Raw genomic sequence first — 17,395 nt, 5'->3', positions numbered from 1 at the left:
GAAAAAGAAAAAAACAATTACCCGATCCAGCTCATCTCCTGAATGAGGGCTGAAGATTAGTGGCTCCATAAACAACGAGGAGGTCGGTGCGTCAGTAGTTGAGGAGGACCGGGGTCTGGAGTGTAGCAGGAAACCACTTAGGCCATCAGAGGCTGACTTGTGAGATAGTTGCGGGCTTCCCCTGGGACGGTCCAACTTGCTTCTTCGGCCATGCAGGCTTGTGCCCCGCTTCATCATGGGAACCACTCGGATCTGCTGCAGGACCTTGTTGAGAGTGGTGGACTGACCAGGGGAGTGATGGGTCGGCGCAGACCAATCCAGCTCAGTGGCTGTGGTAGAGTTGTCCGGACTCGCGGACTCCTGGTCAGCCTGAGTATGGAGGCCATCTTGGGGGGACACGGAAGATCGGCGGCGCTGGTGGTGAAAGAGCTGCTTTAATCCCTGGCCGAGGGAGCCAAAGTTCTCCAAAGCATTCTGTGTAATCTTGGACAAGGAATGTTCAGATTCGCTCGACCTCCTGCACTCAGTGTCTGAGAGTCTGGTGCCGTTGTCTAGGTCATTAAGTGAAGGGTCATTATTAGTCTGCTCCATGAATCGCTCTCTTTTGATTTCTAATTTTTATACGTATTTACTGATATATGTATGGCACATCTTTTTAAATAATCAGTTCACTTGGTGATCTAGATTCTGCAAAGCTGTTCAGTCATTGTTAGGTTTCAGCATGCACGTACCTGTCAATGTCACATCATGCTCATCTGACATAAAAGAAAAAAAGCAAACATTACAATTCATGCATATTTAAATACAAAATTATAGATTGTGTTAGGTCAAATATTTCTGATCTCTTTGCACTGCTGATGTTTAAAATACAATACCACGACAAGGTGCACCTATTTGCAGGTCGATAACCCAATATAGCTGCAATCTTTCACATAAAGCCGAGAGCTCATTTAGTCAGCTTGATCTTTCCAAAAGCATCTCTGAAAATAATGCTGAACAGGTTTATATTTATCTCCTTGGTTTTGCTCAATCAATATTTACATATTCCTGCACAGTTTACAGCAAAACCATCCCAAGTATCAATCAGGACAAATTTCGACCCAAAGATAACTCTGGTGTTTAAAATCTCCGGATAGGAACGCTTTATCTATTTTACCTTGCAGCAAACACACAGGAAGCAGGTTTGTTCAGATTATGGCTATCTGAACTCAGTGTGAAGCTGGAGGCACACAAACAGGTCAAACACAGAGTGAACACTGAAAGATCAGAAATCATTCACCTTCACATTTAGCACCCAAACTTCAATTCAAATCAAAAACTAAAAATAGGAACAGCACTGGCAGAACAGCAGCAACAAAACCAACAGCAACAAAACCAGCAGTTGTGTAGTTGTAATCAATCTTGCAGCCATTCTAATTCCATTCTACATGCAATAAAATTGGTCCTAAATCAGTTGCACTTCTCATCGCAAATTATAATAGCACTAAAACGAGCAAATGCAGCAATAACTTCCACATGGCACAAACAGCAGCACTCAAAGTTTAGTGCGGAATAGTTTTCTGTCCAGTTAAACTGCAGTATAATCAGGGACTCTGTCAGGAGAGTATTTTGAACTGGATTATACTAGGTTAATGTATGGCTCGCTAGAGGCAGTGGTAGGAACAAGATGATCACTACATGCCGTCTCTCAATTACAATGTCAGCCTCTGCAAATACAGCATGGACATCTCGTTATGATTACCAGCCTCGATTCCACGACACCAAGCTAGGGGTTTCTGTAGATAAACACTAGCAAGATCAAAGTTTCTCCTGGAAACTTTGCATCTTAGGCCTAATCGCGTTTGCCTTCCTCACTGCTCAGACTGGCATACAAGGACCTAAGAAATAGGAGGAGTAGGCCATACAGCCCTGTCAGGCCCGCTCTGCCATTCAATACAATCATGGCTGATCTTGGGCTTCAACTCCAATCACACCCACTCCCCATATCCCTTGATTCCCTGAGACCAAAAATCTGTCTCTCCCAGCCTTAAACATGTTCAACAATGGAGCATCCACAACTCTCTGGGGTAGAGGTCCAAAGATTCACAACCCTTTTGAGTGAAGAAATTTCTCATCTCAGTCCTAAATGATCGTCCCCTTATCCTGAGACTGTGCCCCCGTGTTCTAGATTTCCCACCCAGGGGAAGCAATCTCTCAGTATCTACCCTGTAAAGTCCCTTCAGAGTCTTATAGGTTTGAATGAGATCACCTCTCATTCTTCTAAACTCCAGAGAACATAGACCCAGTTTACTCAGTCTCTCATCATAGGACAACCCTCTCATCCCAGGGACTAATCTAGTGAACCTTCACTGTACCGCCTCCAATGCAAGTATTAGATATGGAGACCAAAACTGCACACAGTATTCCAGGTGTGGTTCTCACCAAAACCCCGTACAATTGTTAGCAAGATTCCTTTATTCTTGTACTCCAATCCCCTTGTAATAAAGGCCAACACACCATTTGCTTTCCTAATTGCTTGCCTGCATGTTAACTTTGTGTTCCTTGTTTGGTGTTCCACCCAAGTCTTTCTGAACATCAACATATAAAATTTTCATGCCTTTTAAAAAATGATTCTGCTTTTCTATTCTCAGCGTTGCGCTTACTCCTGAACAGAGTTCAATTTCCACACCCAATCCATTGCCAAGGCCACTTACATCCATCGAGGTATTGCCTACAATGTGGGGGGGGGGGGGGGGGGGGGGGGTGGGTCTTGTGGCAGGGCGAAGCTAGAGTTTCAAGTTCCACTTCAGGTGTGCTCATAACATGGTTGATAATCAACCTGTAAATCCTTCCAACACACCTGATGACAGGCAGTAAGAGCGCAGTTTCCTGGTCAGCCATACTGCAGAAGGCAATAGCAAACCATTATAGTACTTTACCAAGCATAATCATGGAGCAATCCACAGTCGCCAACACCCTATAACGGTATGGTTCCTGGAGGAGGAGGAATGTCTACACATGAAACATCACTGTATCACCCTAACCTCATCTTCTCCAGGCTCCATCCTACAACTCCAACCCAAACACAGTGCACCTTGCTGCACCAATCTCTCACCACTCCAGCACTGCACTAATTAAAGTTCCCCTTAAACGAGCAACACCCTACCCCTGCAACAGGCTCTGACCTACCCCAGTCTACAGTGTGTTCCACCCAGCCCTGCTCCACACCGGTGACAGAGCTTTCACTTATCAGATCCCCAAAATCTGCTCAAATAATCTCCTCAAACCCACCCACTGTGTAACCCCCCTCCAGGGTCTCCATCAAACCTTTCACAACTGACTCCACCACCTCAAATTTGGAGCACCTGGGGATATTCTGCTGGATAGATGTAAGCAGCTGTTTTAACCACAATACTGATACAGCTTTAGTTCTTGCCATAGTGCTGTGACAGACTGATGAGCAGTAACAGACATTGCAGCATTGACAGCAGCAGGTGCTCTCTGCTGGGAATTGATAGTGCAGCCAGTTCTCAGGAGTGACACTGACAGGGCGAGTGGGGATATCAGGCTCAAGCTGAAAACCCAGACTCATCTGACACCCAGGGTGACTGGTTCAGGACCAGGTTAGGGTCAATAAGTCAAGGGGTGGCAGTGATTGGCCAGGGGATTAGCAGTGACGGGTCACCAAGTGAGTCAGTGGATCAGCAGCAAGTGGGTCAAGGGGGGCATTGAGCGGGTCAAGGGGGGCACTGAGCAGGACAAGGGGGGCACTGAGCGGGTCAAGGGGGGCACTGAGCGGGTCAAGGGGGGCACTGAGCGGGTCAAGGGGGGCACTGAGCGGGTCAAGGGGGGCACTGAGCGGGTCAAGGGGGGCACTGAGCGGGTCAAGGGGGGCACTGAGCGGGTCATGGGGGGCATTGAGCGGGTGAGCGGGTCAAGGGGGGCATTGAGCGGGTCAAGGGGGGCATTGAGCGGGTCAAGGGGGCATTGAGCGGGTCAAGGGGGCATTGAGCGGGTCAAGGGGGCATTGAGCAGGTCAAGGGGGGCATTGAGCGGGTCAAGGGGGGCATTGAGCGGGTCAAGGGGGGCATTGAGCGGGTCAAGGGGGGCATTGAGCGGGTCAAGGGGGGCATTGAGCGGGTCAAGGGGGGCATTGAGCGGGTCAAGGGGGGCAGTGAGCGGGTCAAGGGAGGCATTGAGCGGGTCAAGGGGGCATTGAGCGGGTCAAGGTATCGGGGCCAGTGGCCGAAGTTCCCTCTCCCCCACCCAGAGACCACTTAAAGCTCAGTCGGTCGGTTCTATGCTGCAGGAACAGGGTGGTGCTGAGCTCCTACCTACCGCACTCCGTGCACTGCAGCCCCGGGCTGGGCAGGGCCGGGCCGGATATCGAGCTCGGGTCTGCCCGGCCGCAAGGCTGGGCCTCGGTGACCCAGCAGGAAAGCTGCCGAGCTCAGCGAGAGAGCCCAGGCCCCCGGGCACATCGGGGGGGGGGAGGGGCCGCAGGGCTTCAAGGCTGCGGCTCCGGCCGCCTGAACCAGCCGCGCCGGGAGCCGAAACAGAGAAGCGAAAACTTCCGACCCGCCCCCAGCGTCACCCGGCGGCGCAATCGCGTCAGCGCAACGTAATGACGTCAACGAACTTCCGGCCAATCAGTAGTCATCACATCTGGCCGCATCACCCTGCACGTGATGACGTCAGCGCGGCATACTGGTACATCCGAGCCAGCAGCCAATCACAAGCCCCTCCCCAATCCTAGCGTCATCAAGCGCGCCATTTCGTATGAGTGGCGGGATGACGTTCACCGATGAGCGCTCAGCCAATCAGATGCGGGCCTGGTCGGTTACCCTGGAGACGAGGCGGGGCTGCAGTATGAAGGTATGGCTGAGGATTGGAGCAGTAGGATAGCAGAGAGTTAACTGCTCCCGGGGAGGCGGGAAGGAGGGGGGTTCACCCCCCAGGGAGGGTTAGCTGCACCCGGGGAGAGTGTTGGGGGAGGGTGTTAACTGCACCCGGGGAGGGGCGAGGGGGTGGGGTTAACTGCACCCGGGGAGCGGGGTGGGGGTGGGGTTAACTGCACCCGGGGAGCGGGGTGGGGGGAGCGGGGTTAACTGCACCCGGGGTGGGGGGAGGGGGTGGGGTTAACTGCACCCGGGGTGGGGGGAGGGGGTGGGGTTAACTGCACCCGGGGAGGGGGGAGGTGGTGGGGTTAACTGCACCCGGGGTGGGGTTCACTGCACCCGGGGTGGGGGGAAGGGGTGGGGTTAACTGCACCCGGGGTGGGGGGAAGGGGTGGGGTTAACTGCACCCGGGGTGGGGTTAACTGCACCCGGGGTGGGGGGAAGGGGTGGGGTTAACTGCACCCGGGGTGGGGGGAAGGGGTGGGGTTAACTGCACCCGGGGTGGGGGGAAGGGGTGGGGCTAACTGCACCCGGGGTGGGGGGAAGGGGTGGGGTTAACTGCACCCGGGGTGGGGGGAAGGGGTGGGGTTAACTGCACCCGGGGTGGGGGGAAGGGGTGGGGTTAACTGCACCCGGGGTGGGGGGAAGGGGTGGGGTTAAGGGGTGGGGTTAACTGCACCCGGGGTGGGGTTAACTGCACCCGGGGAGGGGGGTGGGGTTAACTGCACCCGGGGAGGGGGGTGGGGTTAACTGCACCCGGGGAGGGGGGAGGGGGGTGGGGTTAACTGCACCCGGGGAGGGGGGTGGGGTTAACTGCACCCGGGGAGGGGGGAGGGGGGTGGGGTTAACTGCACCCGGGGAGGGGGGAGGGGGTGGGGTTAACTGCACCCGGGGAGGGGGGTGGGGTTAACTGCACCCGGGGAGGGGGGAGGGGGGTGGGGTTAACTGCACCCGGGGAGGGGGGTGGGGTTAACTGCACCCGGGGAGGGGGGAGGTTGGTGGGGTTAACTGCACCCGGGGAGGGGGGAGGGGGGTGGGGTTAACTGCACCCGGGGAGGGGGGAGGGGGGTGGGGTTAACTGCACCCGGGGAGGGGGGAGAGGGGTGGGGTTAACTGCACCCGGGGAGGGGGGAGAGGGGTGGGTTTAACTGCACCCGGGGAGGGGGGAGAGGGGTGGGGTTAACTGCACCCGGGGAGGGGGGAGAGGGGTGGGGTTAACTGCACCCGGGGAGGGGGGAGAGGGGTGGGGTTAACTGCACCCGGGGAGGGGGGAGAGGGGTGGGGTTAACTGCACCCGGGGAGGGGGGAGAGGGGTGGGGTTAACTGCACCCGGGGAGAGGGGTGGGGTTAACTGCACCCGGGGAGGGGGGAGAGGGGTGGGGTTAACTGCACCCGGGGAGGGGGGAGGGGGGTGGGGTTAACTGCACCCGGGGAGGGGGGTGGGGTTAACTGCACCCGGGGAGGGGGGAGGGGGTGGGGTTAACTGCAACCGGGGAGGGGGTGGGGTTAACTGCACACGGGGAGGGGGGTGGGGTTAACTGCACACGGGGAGGGGGGTGGGGTTAACTGCACCCGGGGAGGGGGGAGGGGTTAACTGCACCCGGGGAGGGGGGAGGGGGGTGGGGTTAACTGCACCCGGGGAGGGGGGAGGGGGGTGGGGTTAACTGCACCCGGGGAGGGGGGAGGGGGAGGGGGTGGGGTGGGGTTAACTGCACCCGGGGTGGGGGGAGGGGGTGGGGTGGGGTTAACTGCACCCGGGGAGGGGGGAGGGGGTGGGGTTAACTGCACCCGGGGAGGGGGGAGGGGGTGGGGTTAACTGCACCCGGGGAGGGGGTGGGGTTAACTGCACCCGGGGAGGGGGGAGGGGGTGGGGTTAACTGCACCCGGGGAGGGGGGAGGGGGTGGGGTTAACTGCACCCGGGGAGGGGGGAGGGGGTGGGGTTAACTGCACCCGGGGTGGGGTTAACTGCACCCGGGGTGGGGGGAGGGGGTGGGGTTAACTGCACCCGGGGAGGGGCGAGGGGGTGGGGTTAACTGCACCCGGGTTAGGGGGAGGGGTGTCTGTCTAACTGCACCCGGGGTGGGGGGGGAGGGGTGTCTGTCTAACTGCACCCGGGTTAGGGGGAGGGGTGTCTGTCTAACTGCACCCGGGTTAGGGGGAGGGGTGTCTGTCTAACTGCACCCGGGTTAGGGGGAGGGGTGTCTGTCTAACTGCACCCGGGTTAGGGGGAGGGGTGTCTGTCTAACTGCACCCGGGGTGGGGGGGGAGGGGTGTCTGTCTAACTGCACCCGGGTTAGGGGGAGGGGTGTCTGTCTAACTGCACCCGGGTTAGGGGGAGGGGTGTCTGTCTAACTGCACCCGGGGTGGGGGGGGAGGGGTGTCTGTCTAACTGCACCCGGGTTAGGGGGAGGGGTGTCTGTCTAACTGCACCCGGGGTGGGGGGGGGGGGGGGGGGGGTTGTTAACTCCACCGGGGGAGGGAGGTGCCCAGATATAGCGAAAGCCTGAGCTGCTTCATGATCCTACTCCTTATCAGATTCTCTATTTTCTCTTTAATCTGTTTTCACTACATTTTCTACTAAAATTCAGTATGTCAACAGTCACAGTGTAGTTCTGCTGTCTGACCAGTAGGTTGTGCTGTGATGGCATTACTGATAGTCTGATTTAGAAGGTGGGGGTGGGGGGTTGTGGTCTCCCTGAGAGACACTCGCCTCCCAGCGAGTTCATATCCCTGCAGAGATTTAACAATCCAGGCTGACATTTCAGTGTAGTACTGATCGAGGGCTGCATTGTTGGAGATGACGTATTTCACATGAGGCCCTGCCTTCCCTCTCAGGTCAGCATCAAAGATCCTGTGGCATTATTCACGTAATAAGAGCAGGGAGTTCTCCCAATCTCCTGACAAATGTTTATTTATCCCTCAACCAACCTGACAGAAAGCTTGTCTGTTCATTGTCACGTTGCTGGATGAACATTTTGGGCTGTTCACTGGAGGCATGGGTGGGTACAAATGATGTTTGTGTGGGATTTTGTGTCCGATGGGCTAAGGAGTGCTGAACTGAGCTGTACAGGGTGGAACTGATGAGGCCTGCAAGGCTGCTGAGTGGAGAAATGGTACTTTGGGTTGACATTAATGTATAGAAATAATAAACATTGTTGTGCCTCCCAAACATGGTTACTGTAACAATAACTTGTATTTAGCATAATTAAACATCCTAAGGTGCTTCACAGGAGTATCATCAAACATATGTGACAGTGAGCCACATAAGGACATATTAAGGCAGATGACCAAAAACTTCCTCAAAGTACTAGGTCTTAAGAAGTGTCTTGAAGGAAGAAAGGGAGATGTTTAAAAGGGGAATTCCAGACTTTAGGGCTTTGGCACTTCCAAGTGGTAACGATTGAAATTGGGGACGCTCAAGAGGCCCGAATTAGAGAAGCACAGAAATCTGAGGGTTGGAACATTGGAGCATTTACAGAGATAGAGACGGTCAAGACCATGGAGGGATTTAGAAACAAGGATGATAATTTTAGAATCAAGGTGTTCTTAACTGGGAGGCAACATAGGCCAGGGAGCACAGGGATGATTGAGGAACAGGACATGGTGTGAGTTAGGACATGGGCAGCAGAGGTTTGGATGACCTCAAGTGTATGGAGGAGAGAATGTGGGAGTCTGAGCTGGAGAACATAGGAATAGTTAAATCTAGATGTAACGACAATGAGGGTTTCAGCAGCAGTTGAGCTGAAACAGGGGCAGAATTAGGATTGTTACGGAGGTGAAAATAGGTGGTCTTAGTTATGGCGCAGATATGAGATTGGAAGTTCATCCCAGGATCGAATATGATACCAAGTTTGCAAACAGGCTGGTTCAGCTGCCAGGGAGAGGGATAGATTTGGTGATGAGGAAGTGGAGTTTGTGGCAGGGTCTTCTCAATACTTGGTTGGGGGATGTTCCTGCGAATCCAGCACAGGAGGTCAGATAAGCTGTATGCCATTTAGAGACAGTGCAGACTTTGTTGAGATAGCTGGTGGTGAGGTAGAGCTGATGTCGTCAGTGCACATGTGAAAACTGGTGCTGTGTTTTCAGATGACGTTGACAAGGCGCAGCATGTGTGTGAGAAATGGAAGGGCGCTCAGGGTAGCCCCTTAGGGGACACCAGAAGGAGCAAGATGGTTGCAAGTTATTCTCTGGCTATGACAGGATACATAAGAATGGAACCGGGTGAGAGGAGTCCCACCCAGCTGGAAGACAGTGAAGAGGTGTTGGAGGAGGGTGGAGAGTGGTCAATCGTATCAAAGGCTGCAGACAGGTCTAGAAGGGTGAGGAGGGAGAGGTTACCTTTCTTACAGTCACATAGGATGTCCTCGTCCCCTTCCCTGCCCTGTTTCTGCCCCTCTCACCCCATTTCTCCCTCTCTCGGGCCTGCCATCCCCGCTCCCCCCTATTTCTCCCTCTTCTGACCCCCACCCTCCGCTGCTCCCCCCTCCTCCGTTTCTCCCTCTCTCGCCCCCACCCCCCATTTCTCCCTCTCTCTCTAGTTCCCCCCACCATTTTCCCCACCCTCCCATTTCTCCCTCTCTCGCATCTCCCCCAGTTTTGCCTCATTGCTCCCCTGTTTCTCCCTCTGTTAGCCCCCTCCCCCCTGCATTTCTTCCCCTCTCAGACCACCCCCCCCCTCACCATTTGTCCCCCTCTCAGCACAATCCCCTAATTTTGCCTCATCTCACCCTGTTTCTCTCTCAGCTCACCTCCTCATCACCCACCCCCATCATATTTTTGTCTTGACTTTTTTATTACAATTAATGAACATTTTCTCTGTTCACACAAAACCGTGAGAAATGGTATGGCTACTAAATAGTGATAAAAATTCCATCAAGGTAGAAGTTTGCAAAAAATATCAAGCTATCCCAGTTGCTACACAAATGTTTTTTTATCATTTTTTCCTTCAAAAATTCAAAATCTGCTAACACAACAATGGCTCCAGTCTTGCCAATATTCAAATGGAAGAGTTATTCTAAATTCTCAGTAACTTGGAATATTACTGGATTAAAGTTACTTCCACAACTTGATCTCAGACCACACTGAATTTGTAATTAAAAGATTCAGATCTAGTTGGGCCCTGAAGTTTCTACCTGTTTTCATAGCAACTGCTTGCAGTATTGCTTACTGGTTACACATTGAATGGTTCAGATGATCTTGAAGAAAGGATGATCACACCAAAGTCTCACTCTGTTGAGAACCTGCAAATTTGTCCCACAGATTAACTACATACAGTCACACAGTGGGGAGGCGATAGCGTAGTGGTATTGTTGCTGGACTAGTAATCCAGAGACCTAGGGTGATGCTCTGGGGAACTAGTTTCGAATCCCACCGTGATGGTGGAATTTGAATTAAAAGTCTAATTGTTGTAAAACTCCATCAAATTCACTAATCTGCCGTCCTTGCTTGGCCTGGCCTATATGTGACTCCAGACCAACTGTGGTTGCCTCTTAAATGCCCTCTGAGAAAGGGCAATTAGGGATAGGCAATAAATGCTGGCCTAGCCAATGACGCCCACATCCCGTGAATGTATTAAAAAAACATAAAATCTTGGTCTTTAAAAAAGGATTTGAACAAGTTGTTCTGTGTTCATGGGCTGAAACATGAAGAACAAGAACTGACTATTGCAAACCTTGTGGAATAGCCACACTGTATTCACTCCTCAGATTTATTATTTAAATTAGTTCATAACTTGATGTCATAAAAAAACTCTTTCAGTCTATGCCTCCTCAAAATACGGATGGATTACGTTCCAGTAAAATCCACGCTACGTTTTACGATTCCCTGCCACTGGATCTGAAGGCAGGGAGGGCTTGTAAAATCCAGCACCCAATGTCTGTCCACTCGAAGTGACCGGTCTTCCATTTTGCAGGGAGCAGTGGAGGTGTCGGGCATCCCACCTCCCTTGGGCCTGTTGAGGACATTAAGTGGCCAATTTGGACACCTAGGTGCCTCATCCTGCCCCTGACATTATACCAGTGGCTGGGAGAGCCCCATGCCAAGTGGGTAGCCCAGCAGTTTTAGCTGCACGGGGATATCATAGAATAGAATCGTTACAGCACAAAAGAAGGCCATTTGACCCATCACATCCATGCTGGCTCTCTGAAGGAGCAATTCTATGCCCATCAGAGGCAAGCCCCCAGGTCATACCCTCCCTTTAACCCTCCTCCTCCTGGCCTCTCGAACCCAGTCCCTCAACTGCCTCTAGTTGGGGCCTAGCTGGCAGGCTCAAGTGAGACCCCAGACCTATCTGAAGTCTGGCTGGCTGTAGTCCCAGCAGTGGCCATCACTCGAACCTGGCTTTGCTGGGAATGCACGGCAGCTGCCTAAGATGGGACTTCCTCCCCAAATGGGGGCGGAAGTCTCACCCTGAGCCAATTAACACACACCGAGTATAAAATGGCTGTGGGACAGCCAGCTTTTTGTGGGCAGACTCTCAATTAACTTTTAGTTGGGGTGGGGGCACCTGGCAGAGTACACAAAACCCTGTAAAATCCAGCCCCATATCTTTTTCAAACATCTGAGCCACTCATTTTTCATTGTAAAACTGTAAAAATACACCAGCTAAAAAAAAGGTAAACAAAGTAGCTCAACATTAACTCGCACCTCCGACTGGTATTGTGTACATCTTAACCATTGCAATCAGCCATTCTTAAAGCTTCAGGTTGCCATTGTATGGAATGGAGGCAGAATTGCTGCAGCTCCTCCGATCATAGGCTCCTTCTCTCCCACCTTTGTTACTCTTCCAATCATAGATTCTGTCTCTGGTGGAGCAGCAAGAGCGGGAGAGAGGGAACCTGTGATTGGAGGAGCTGGAGCAGCCAGCATGGAAGAGACAGAGTCTGTGATTGGATGAGCAGCTCCTCCAGTGGGGTGACTTTTCTCATATTTGTTCCCCATCATTGATTTTTTGGGGGCTTTTGAGGGTGAATTTACTAGCTGCCCCAGTGTATTTTGAATCCTTTCCCCCCTCCATCCCCCGTTTTCCGCTCTCTACCCACGCTCTCCCCCTCTTATCCCCAGCTTTACCGCTTCACCCCCTGCTGAACTCTTTCCACCCCCGCCGGACTTTCTCCCATCTCGCCCTCCCCACCTTGACCCCTCGCCATCCCCCGTGCCATGCCCCCTCGCCATCCCCTCGTGCCATGCCCCCTCGCCATCCCCCGTGCCATGCCCCCTCGCCACCCCCCGTGCCATGCCCCCTCGCCACCCCCTGTGCCATGCCCTCTCGCCATCCCCCGTGCCATGCCCTCTCGCCATCCCCCGTGCCATGCCCCCTCGCCATCCTCTGTGCCATGCCCCCTCGCCATCACCTCGTGCCATGCCCCCTCGCCATCCCCATGCCATGCCCCCTCGCCATCCCCCGTGCCATGCCCCCTCGCCATCCCCGTGCCATGCCCCCTCGCCATCCCCCGTGCCATGCCCCCTCGCCATCCCCCCGTGCCATGCCCCCTCGCCATTCCCCCGTTCCATCCCCCCGAGCCATGCCCCCTCGCCCTCCCCCGTGCCATGCCCCCTCGCCATTCCTCGTGCTATGCCCCCTCGCCATCCCCTGTGCCATGCCCCCTCGCCATCCCCTGTGCCATGCCCCCTCGCCATCCCCTGTGCCATGCCCCCTCGCCATCCCCGTGCCATGCCCTCTCGCCATCCCCGTGCCATGCCCCCTCGCCATCCCCCGTGCCATGCCCCCTCGCCATCCCCCGTGCCATGCCCCCTCGCCACCCCCGTGCCATGCCCCCTCGCCACCCCCGTGCCATGCCCCCTCGCCATCCCCGTGCCATGCCCCCTCGCCATCCCCCCATGCCATGCCCCCTCGCCATTCCCCCGTTCCATGCCCCCACACCGTCCCCCCGAGCCATGCCCCCTCGCCATCCCCTGTGCCATGCCCCCTCGCCATCCCCTGTGCCATGCCCCCTCGCCATCCCCCGTGCCATGCCCCCTCGCCATCCCCCCGTGCCATGCCCCCTCGCCATCCCCCCGTGCCATGCCCCCTCGCCATCCACTCGTGCCTTGCCCCCTCGTGATCCCCCAGCTCCCTGCCCCCTCGCCACCCACCCGTACCTTGTCCCCTTGCCATCTTTCCCGTACCTTGCCACCTCGCCATTCCCCCGCACCTTACCCCCTCGCCATCCACCCGTACCTTGCCCCCTCGCCCTCCCCGTGCCATGCCCCCTCGCCATCCCCCTGTGCCTTGTCCCCAAAATCCCCCCGTGCCTTGCCCCCTTGCCATCCTCCGTGCCTTGCCCCCTCGCCATCCCCCCATGCCTTCTCCCCTCACCACTCCCCATGCCTTGTCCCCTCAGCACCCCTCGTGCCTCGCCCCCTCACCATGCCCCCGTGCCTTGTCCCCTCACAATCCCCCCTCAGCATCCGCCCTCGCCGTACCCCCACTTCTTGCCCCCTCGCCATCCCCCCTGTGCCATGCCCCCTCGCCATCCCCCCTGTGCCATGCCCCCTCGCCATCCCCCTGTGCCATGCCCCCTCGCCATCCCCGTGCCATGCCCCCTCGCCCTCCCCGTGCCATGCCCCCTCACCATCCCCCTGTGCCGTGCCCCCTCGCCATCCCCCTGTGCCGTGCCCCCTTGCCATCCCCCTGTGCCTTGCCCCCTTGCCATCCCCCTGTGCCTTGCCCCCTCGCCATCCCCCCTGTGCCATGCCCCCTCGCCATCCCCCTGTGCCATGCCCCTCGCCATCCCCCTGTGCCATGCCCCCTCGCCATCCCCGTGCCATGCCCCCTCGCCCTCCCCGTGCCATGCCCCCTCGCCATCCCCCTGTGCCGTGCCCCCTCGCCATCCCCCTGTGCTGTGCCCCCTTGCCATCCCCCTGTGCCTTGCCCCCTTGCCATCCCCGTGCCTTGCCCCCTTGCCATCCCCATGCCTTGCCCCCTTGCCATCCCCGTGCCTTGCCCCCTCGCCATCCCCCCATGCCTTTCCCCTCACCACCCCTCGTGCCTCGCCCCCTCGCCATGCCCCCGTGCCTTGTCCCCTCAGAATTCCCCCTCACCATCCACCCTCGCCATTCCCCCACTCCTTGCCCTCTCGCCATCCCATTGCTCCTTGCCCCCTCGCCATCCCATTGCTCCTTGCCACCTTGCAATCACCCCATGCCTTGCACCCTCACCATCCCCCCACGCCTTACCGCCTCGCCATCCCATTACACCTTTCCCCCTCGCCATCCCCCTGTGCCTTGCCCCCTCACCATCCCATTGCGCCTCGCCCCCTCACCATCCCCCCACACCTTTCCCTCTCGCTATTCCCCCGCTCCTTGCCCACTTGCCATCCCATTGCCCCTTGCCATCACATTGTGCCTTGCCCTCTCCCCCTGCTCCTTGCCCCCTCGCCATCCAATTGCGCATTGTCCCCTTGCCATCCCATTACACCTTGCCCTCTCGCCGTCCCATTGTGCATTGTACCCTCGCCATCCCATTATGTCTTGCCCCCTCGCCAACCTATTACGTCTTGCCCCCTCGCCATCTGATTGCGCCTTGCCCCCTCACCATCCCATTCCGCCTTGCCTGCTCGCCTACCGATTACACCTTGCCCTCTAGCCGTCCCATTGTGCATTGTACCCTCGCCATCCCATTACGTCTTGCCCCCTCGCCATCCCATTATGTCTTGCCCCCTCGCCATCTGATTGTGCCTTGCCCCATCACCATCCCTTTACGCCTTGCCCCCTCGCCATCCCCCACACCTCGCCATCCCATTCCGCCTTGCCCCATCGCCATCCCCCGCACCTTGCCCCCTCGCCATCCCATTATGCCTTGCCCCCTCGCCATCCCATTATGCCTTGCCCCCTTGCCAGCCTATTACGTCTTGCCCCCTCGCCATCTGATTGCGCCTTGCCCCCTCACCATCCCATTCCGCCTTGCCTGCTCGCCTACCGATTACACCTTGCCCTCTAGCCGACCCATTGTGCATTGTACCCTCGCCATCCCATTACGTCTTGCCCCCTCGCCATCCCATTATGTCTTGCCCCCTCGCCATCTGATTGTGCCTTGCCCCATCACCATCCCTTTACGCCTTGCCCCCTCGCCATCCCCCACACCTCGCCATCCCATTCCGCCTTGCCCCATCGCCATCCCCCGCACCTTGCCCCCACGCCATCCCATTATGCCTTGCCCCCTCGCCATCCCATTCTGCCTTGCCCCCTCGCCATCCCCTGCACCTTGCCCCCTCGCCATCCCATTACGCCTTGCCCCCTCGCCATCCCATTACACCTTGCCCCCTCGCCAACCCATTGCGCCTTGCCCCCTCGCCATTCCATTGCACATTGCCCCCTCGCCATCCCTTTGCGAATTGTCCCCTTGCCATCCCATTGCACCTTGCCCCCTCGCCATCCTCCCCATGCCTTGCCCCCTCGCCATCCTCCCCGTGCCTTGCCCCCTCGCCATCTCATTGCACCTTGCCCCCTCGTGATCCTGTTGTGCCTTGCCCCCTCGCCATCCTCCCCATGCCTTGCCCTCTCACATCCCCACGGTCCTTGCCCCCTCGCCATCCCATTGCGCTTTGCCCCTTTGCCATCCAATTCTGCCTTGGCCCTCACAATTCCGTTGTGCTTTGCCGCCTCGCCATCCCATTGCACCTTGTCCCCTCACCATCCCATTGCGCCTTGTCCCCTCGCCATTCCATTGTGCCTTGCCGCCTTGCCATCCTCCCCGTGCCTTGCCCCCTCGCCATCCCATTGCACCTTGCCCCCTCGTGATCCCGTTGCGCCTGGCCCCCCCCCACCATCTTCCCCGTGCCTTGCCCCCTCGCCATCCTCCCCATGCCTTGTCCCCTCGCCATCCCTCCGCTCCTTGCCCACTTGCCATCCCCTCACTCTTTGCCCCCTCGCCATCTTCCCCGTGCCTCGCGCCCTCTCCATCCTCCCCGTGCCTCGCCCCCTCGGCATCCCCCGTGCCTTGACACTCGCCATCCCATTGCGCATTGTCCCCTCGCCATTCCATTGTGCCTTGCCGCCTTGCCATCCTCCCCGTGCCTTGCCCCCTCGCCATCCCATTGCACCTTGCCCCCTCGTGATCCCGTTGCGCCTGGCCCCCCCCCACCATCTTCCCCGTGCCTTGCCCCCTCGCCATCCTCCCCATGCCTTGTCCCCTCGCCATCCCTCCGCTCCTTGCCCACTTGCCATCCCCTCACTCTTTGCCCCCTCGCCATCTTCCCCGTGCCTCGCGCCCTCTCCATCCTCCCCGTGCCTCGCCCCCTCGGCATCCCCCGTGCCTTGACACTCGCCATCCCATTGCGCATTGTCCCCTCGCCATCCCATTACGCATTGCCTCCTCACCATCCCATTGTACATGGCCCTCTCGCCATCCCATTGTGCATTGTACCCTCGCCATCCCATTGCACCTTGCCTCCTCGCGATCCGATTGCGCGTGGCCCCCTCACCATCCCATTACGCCTCACCCCCTCGCCTTCCCATTGCGCATTGCCCCCTTGCCATCCCATTCCGCCTTGCCCCCTTGCCATCCCATTACGCCTTGCCCCCTCACCATCCCCCGCACCTTGCACCCTCGCCATCCCATTACGCCTTGCCCCCTCGCCATCCCCCCGCACCTTGCCCCCTCGCCATCCCATTACGCCTTGCCCCCTCGCCATCCCATTACGCCTTGCCCCCTCATCATCCCATTACGCCGTGCCCCCTCGTCATCCCATTACGCCTTGCCCCATCACCATCCCTTTCCGCCTTGCCCCATCGCCATCCCATTATGCCTTGCCCCCTCGCCAGCCTATTACGTCTTGCCCCCTCGCCATCTGATTGCGCCTTGCACCCTCACCATCCCATTCCGCCTTGCCTGATCGCCTACCGATTACGCCTTGCCCCCTCGCCATCCCATTGCGCATGTCCCCTCGCCATCCCATTGCGCCTTGTCCCCTTGCCATCCCATTCCGCCTTGCCCCCTCGCCATCCCCAGCACCTTTCCCCTCGCCATCCCATTGCGCCTTGCCCCCTCGCCATCCTATTGCGCCTTGCCCCCTCGCCATCCCATTGCGCCTTGCCCCTTTGCCATTCCATTGCGCATTGCCCCCTCGCCATCCCTTTGCGAATTGTCCCCTTGCCATCCCATTGCACCTTGCCCCCTCGCCATCCTCCCTGTGCCTTGCCCCCTCGCCATCCTCCCCATGCCTTGCCCCCTCGCCATCCCTCCGCTCCTTGCCCACTCGCCATCCCCTCACTCCTTGCCCACTCGCCATCCCCACGGTCACTTGCCCCCTCGCCATCCCATTGCGCTTTGCTCCTTTGCCATCCCATTCTGCCTTGCCCCCTTACAATCCCGTTGTGCATTGACCCCTCGCTATCCCTTTGCGAATTGTCCACTTGCCATCCCATTGAGCCTTGCCCCCTCGCCATCCCATTGCGCCTTGCCCCCTCGCCATCCCCCGCACATTGCCCCCTCGCCATCCCATTACGCCTTGCCCCCTCGCCATCCCATTACGCCTTGCCCCCTCGCCATCCCATTGCGCCTTGCCCCCTCGCCATC

The 17,395-nt window shown here is 57.5% G+C and overlaps 2 protein-coding genes across 3 annotated transcripts in view; one reads left to right on the top strand and one right to left on the bottom strand.

Moving 5' to 3' along the window:
• The window catches only part of LOC144672960 (transmembrane and coiled-coil domains protein 1-like), a gene marked incomplete at its 3' end in the record, with an annotated part of 81,296 nt that extends 79,901 nt beyond the window's left edge, over nucleotides 1-1,395 (bottom strand). The window contains exons 1-2 of the mRNA XM_078534964.1: nucleotides 1,157-1,395; nucleotides 22-755 (exon numbers count right to left, since the gene is read on the bottom strand). Coding sequence (XP_078391090.1) covers nucleotides 22-591 — 570 coding nt within the window. The remainder of the gene's footprint in view (nucleotides 1-21; nucleotides 756-1,156) is intronic.
• A 3,356-nt stretch (nucleotides 1,396-4,751) lies between these two features.
• abhd14a (abhydrolase domain containing 14A) overlaps nucleotides 4,752-17,395 on the top strand; it is an 87,622-nt gene continuing 74,978 nt past the window's right edge. Inside the window, exon 1 of one of the 2 annotated variants that reach the window (XM_078534962.1) lies at nucleotides 4,752-4,854. The gene's annotated coding sequence lies outside the window, so the exon portion shown is untranslated. The remainder of the gene's footprint in view (nucleotides 4,855-17,395) is intronic. The other variant, XM_078534963.1, reaches the window with a different exon arrangement.

The sequence above is a fragment of the Cetorhinus maximus genome, unplaced genomic scaffold (assembly GCF_964194155.1).
Source record: "Cetorhinus maximus unplaced genomic scaffold, sCetMax3.hap1.1 HAP1_SCAFFOLD_167, whole genome shotgun sequence".
In the NCBI taxonomy this organism is placed as follows: Eukaryota; Metazoa; Chordata; class Chondrichthyes; order Lamniformes; family Cetorhinidae; genus Cetorhinus; species Cetorhinus maximus.
This window is presented reverse-complemented; position numbering and strand designations above follow the sequence as displayed.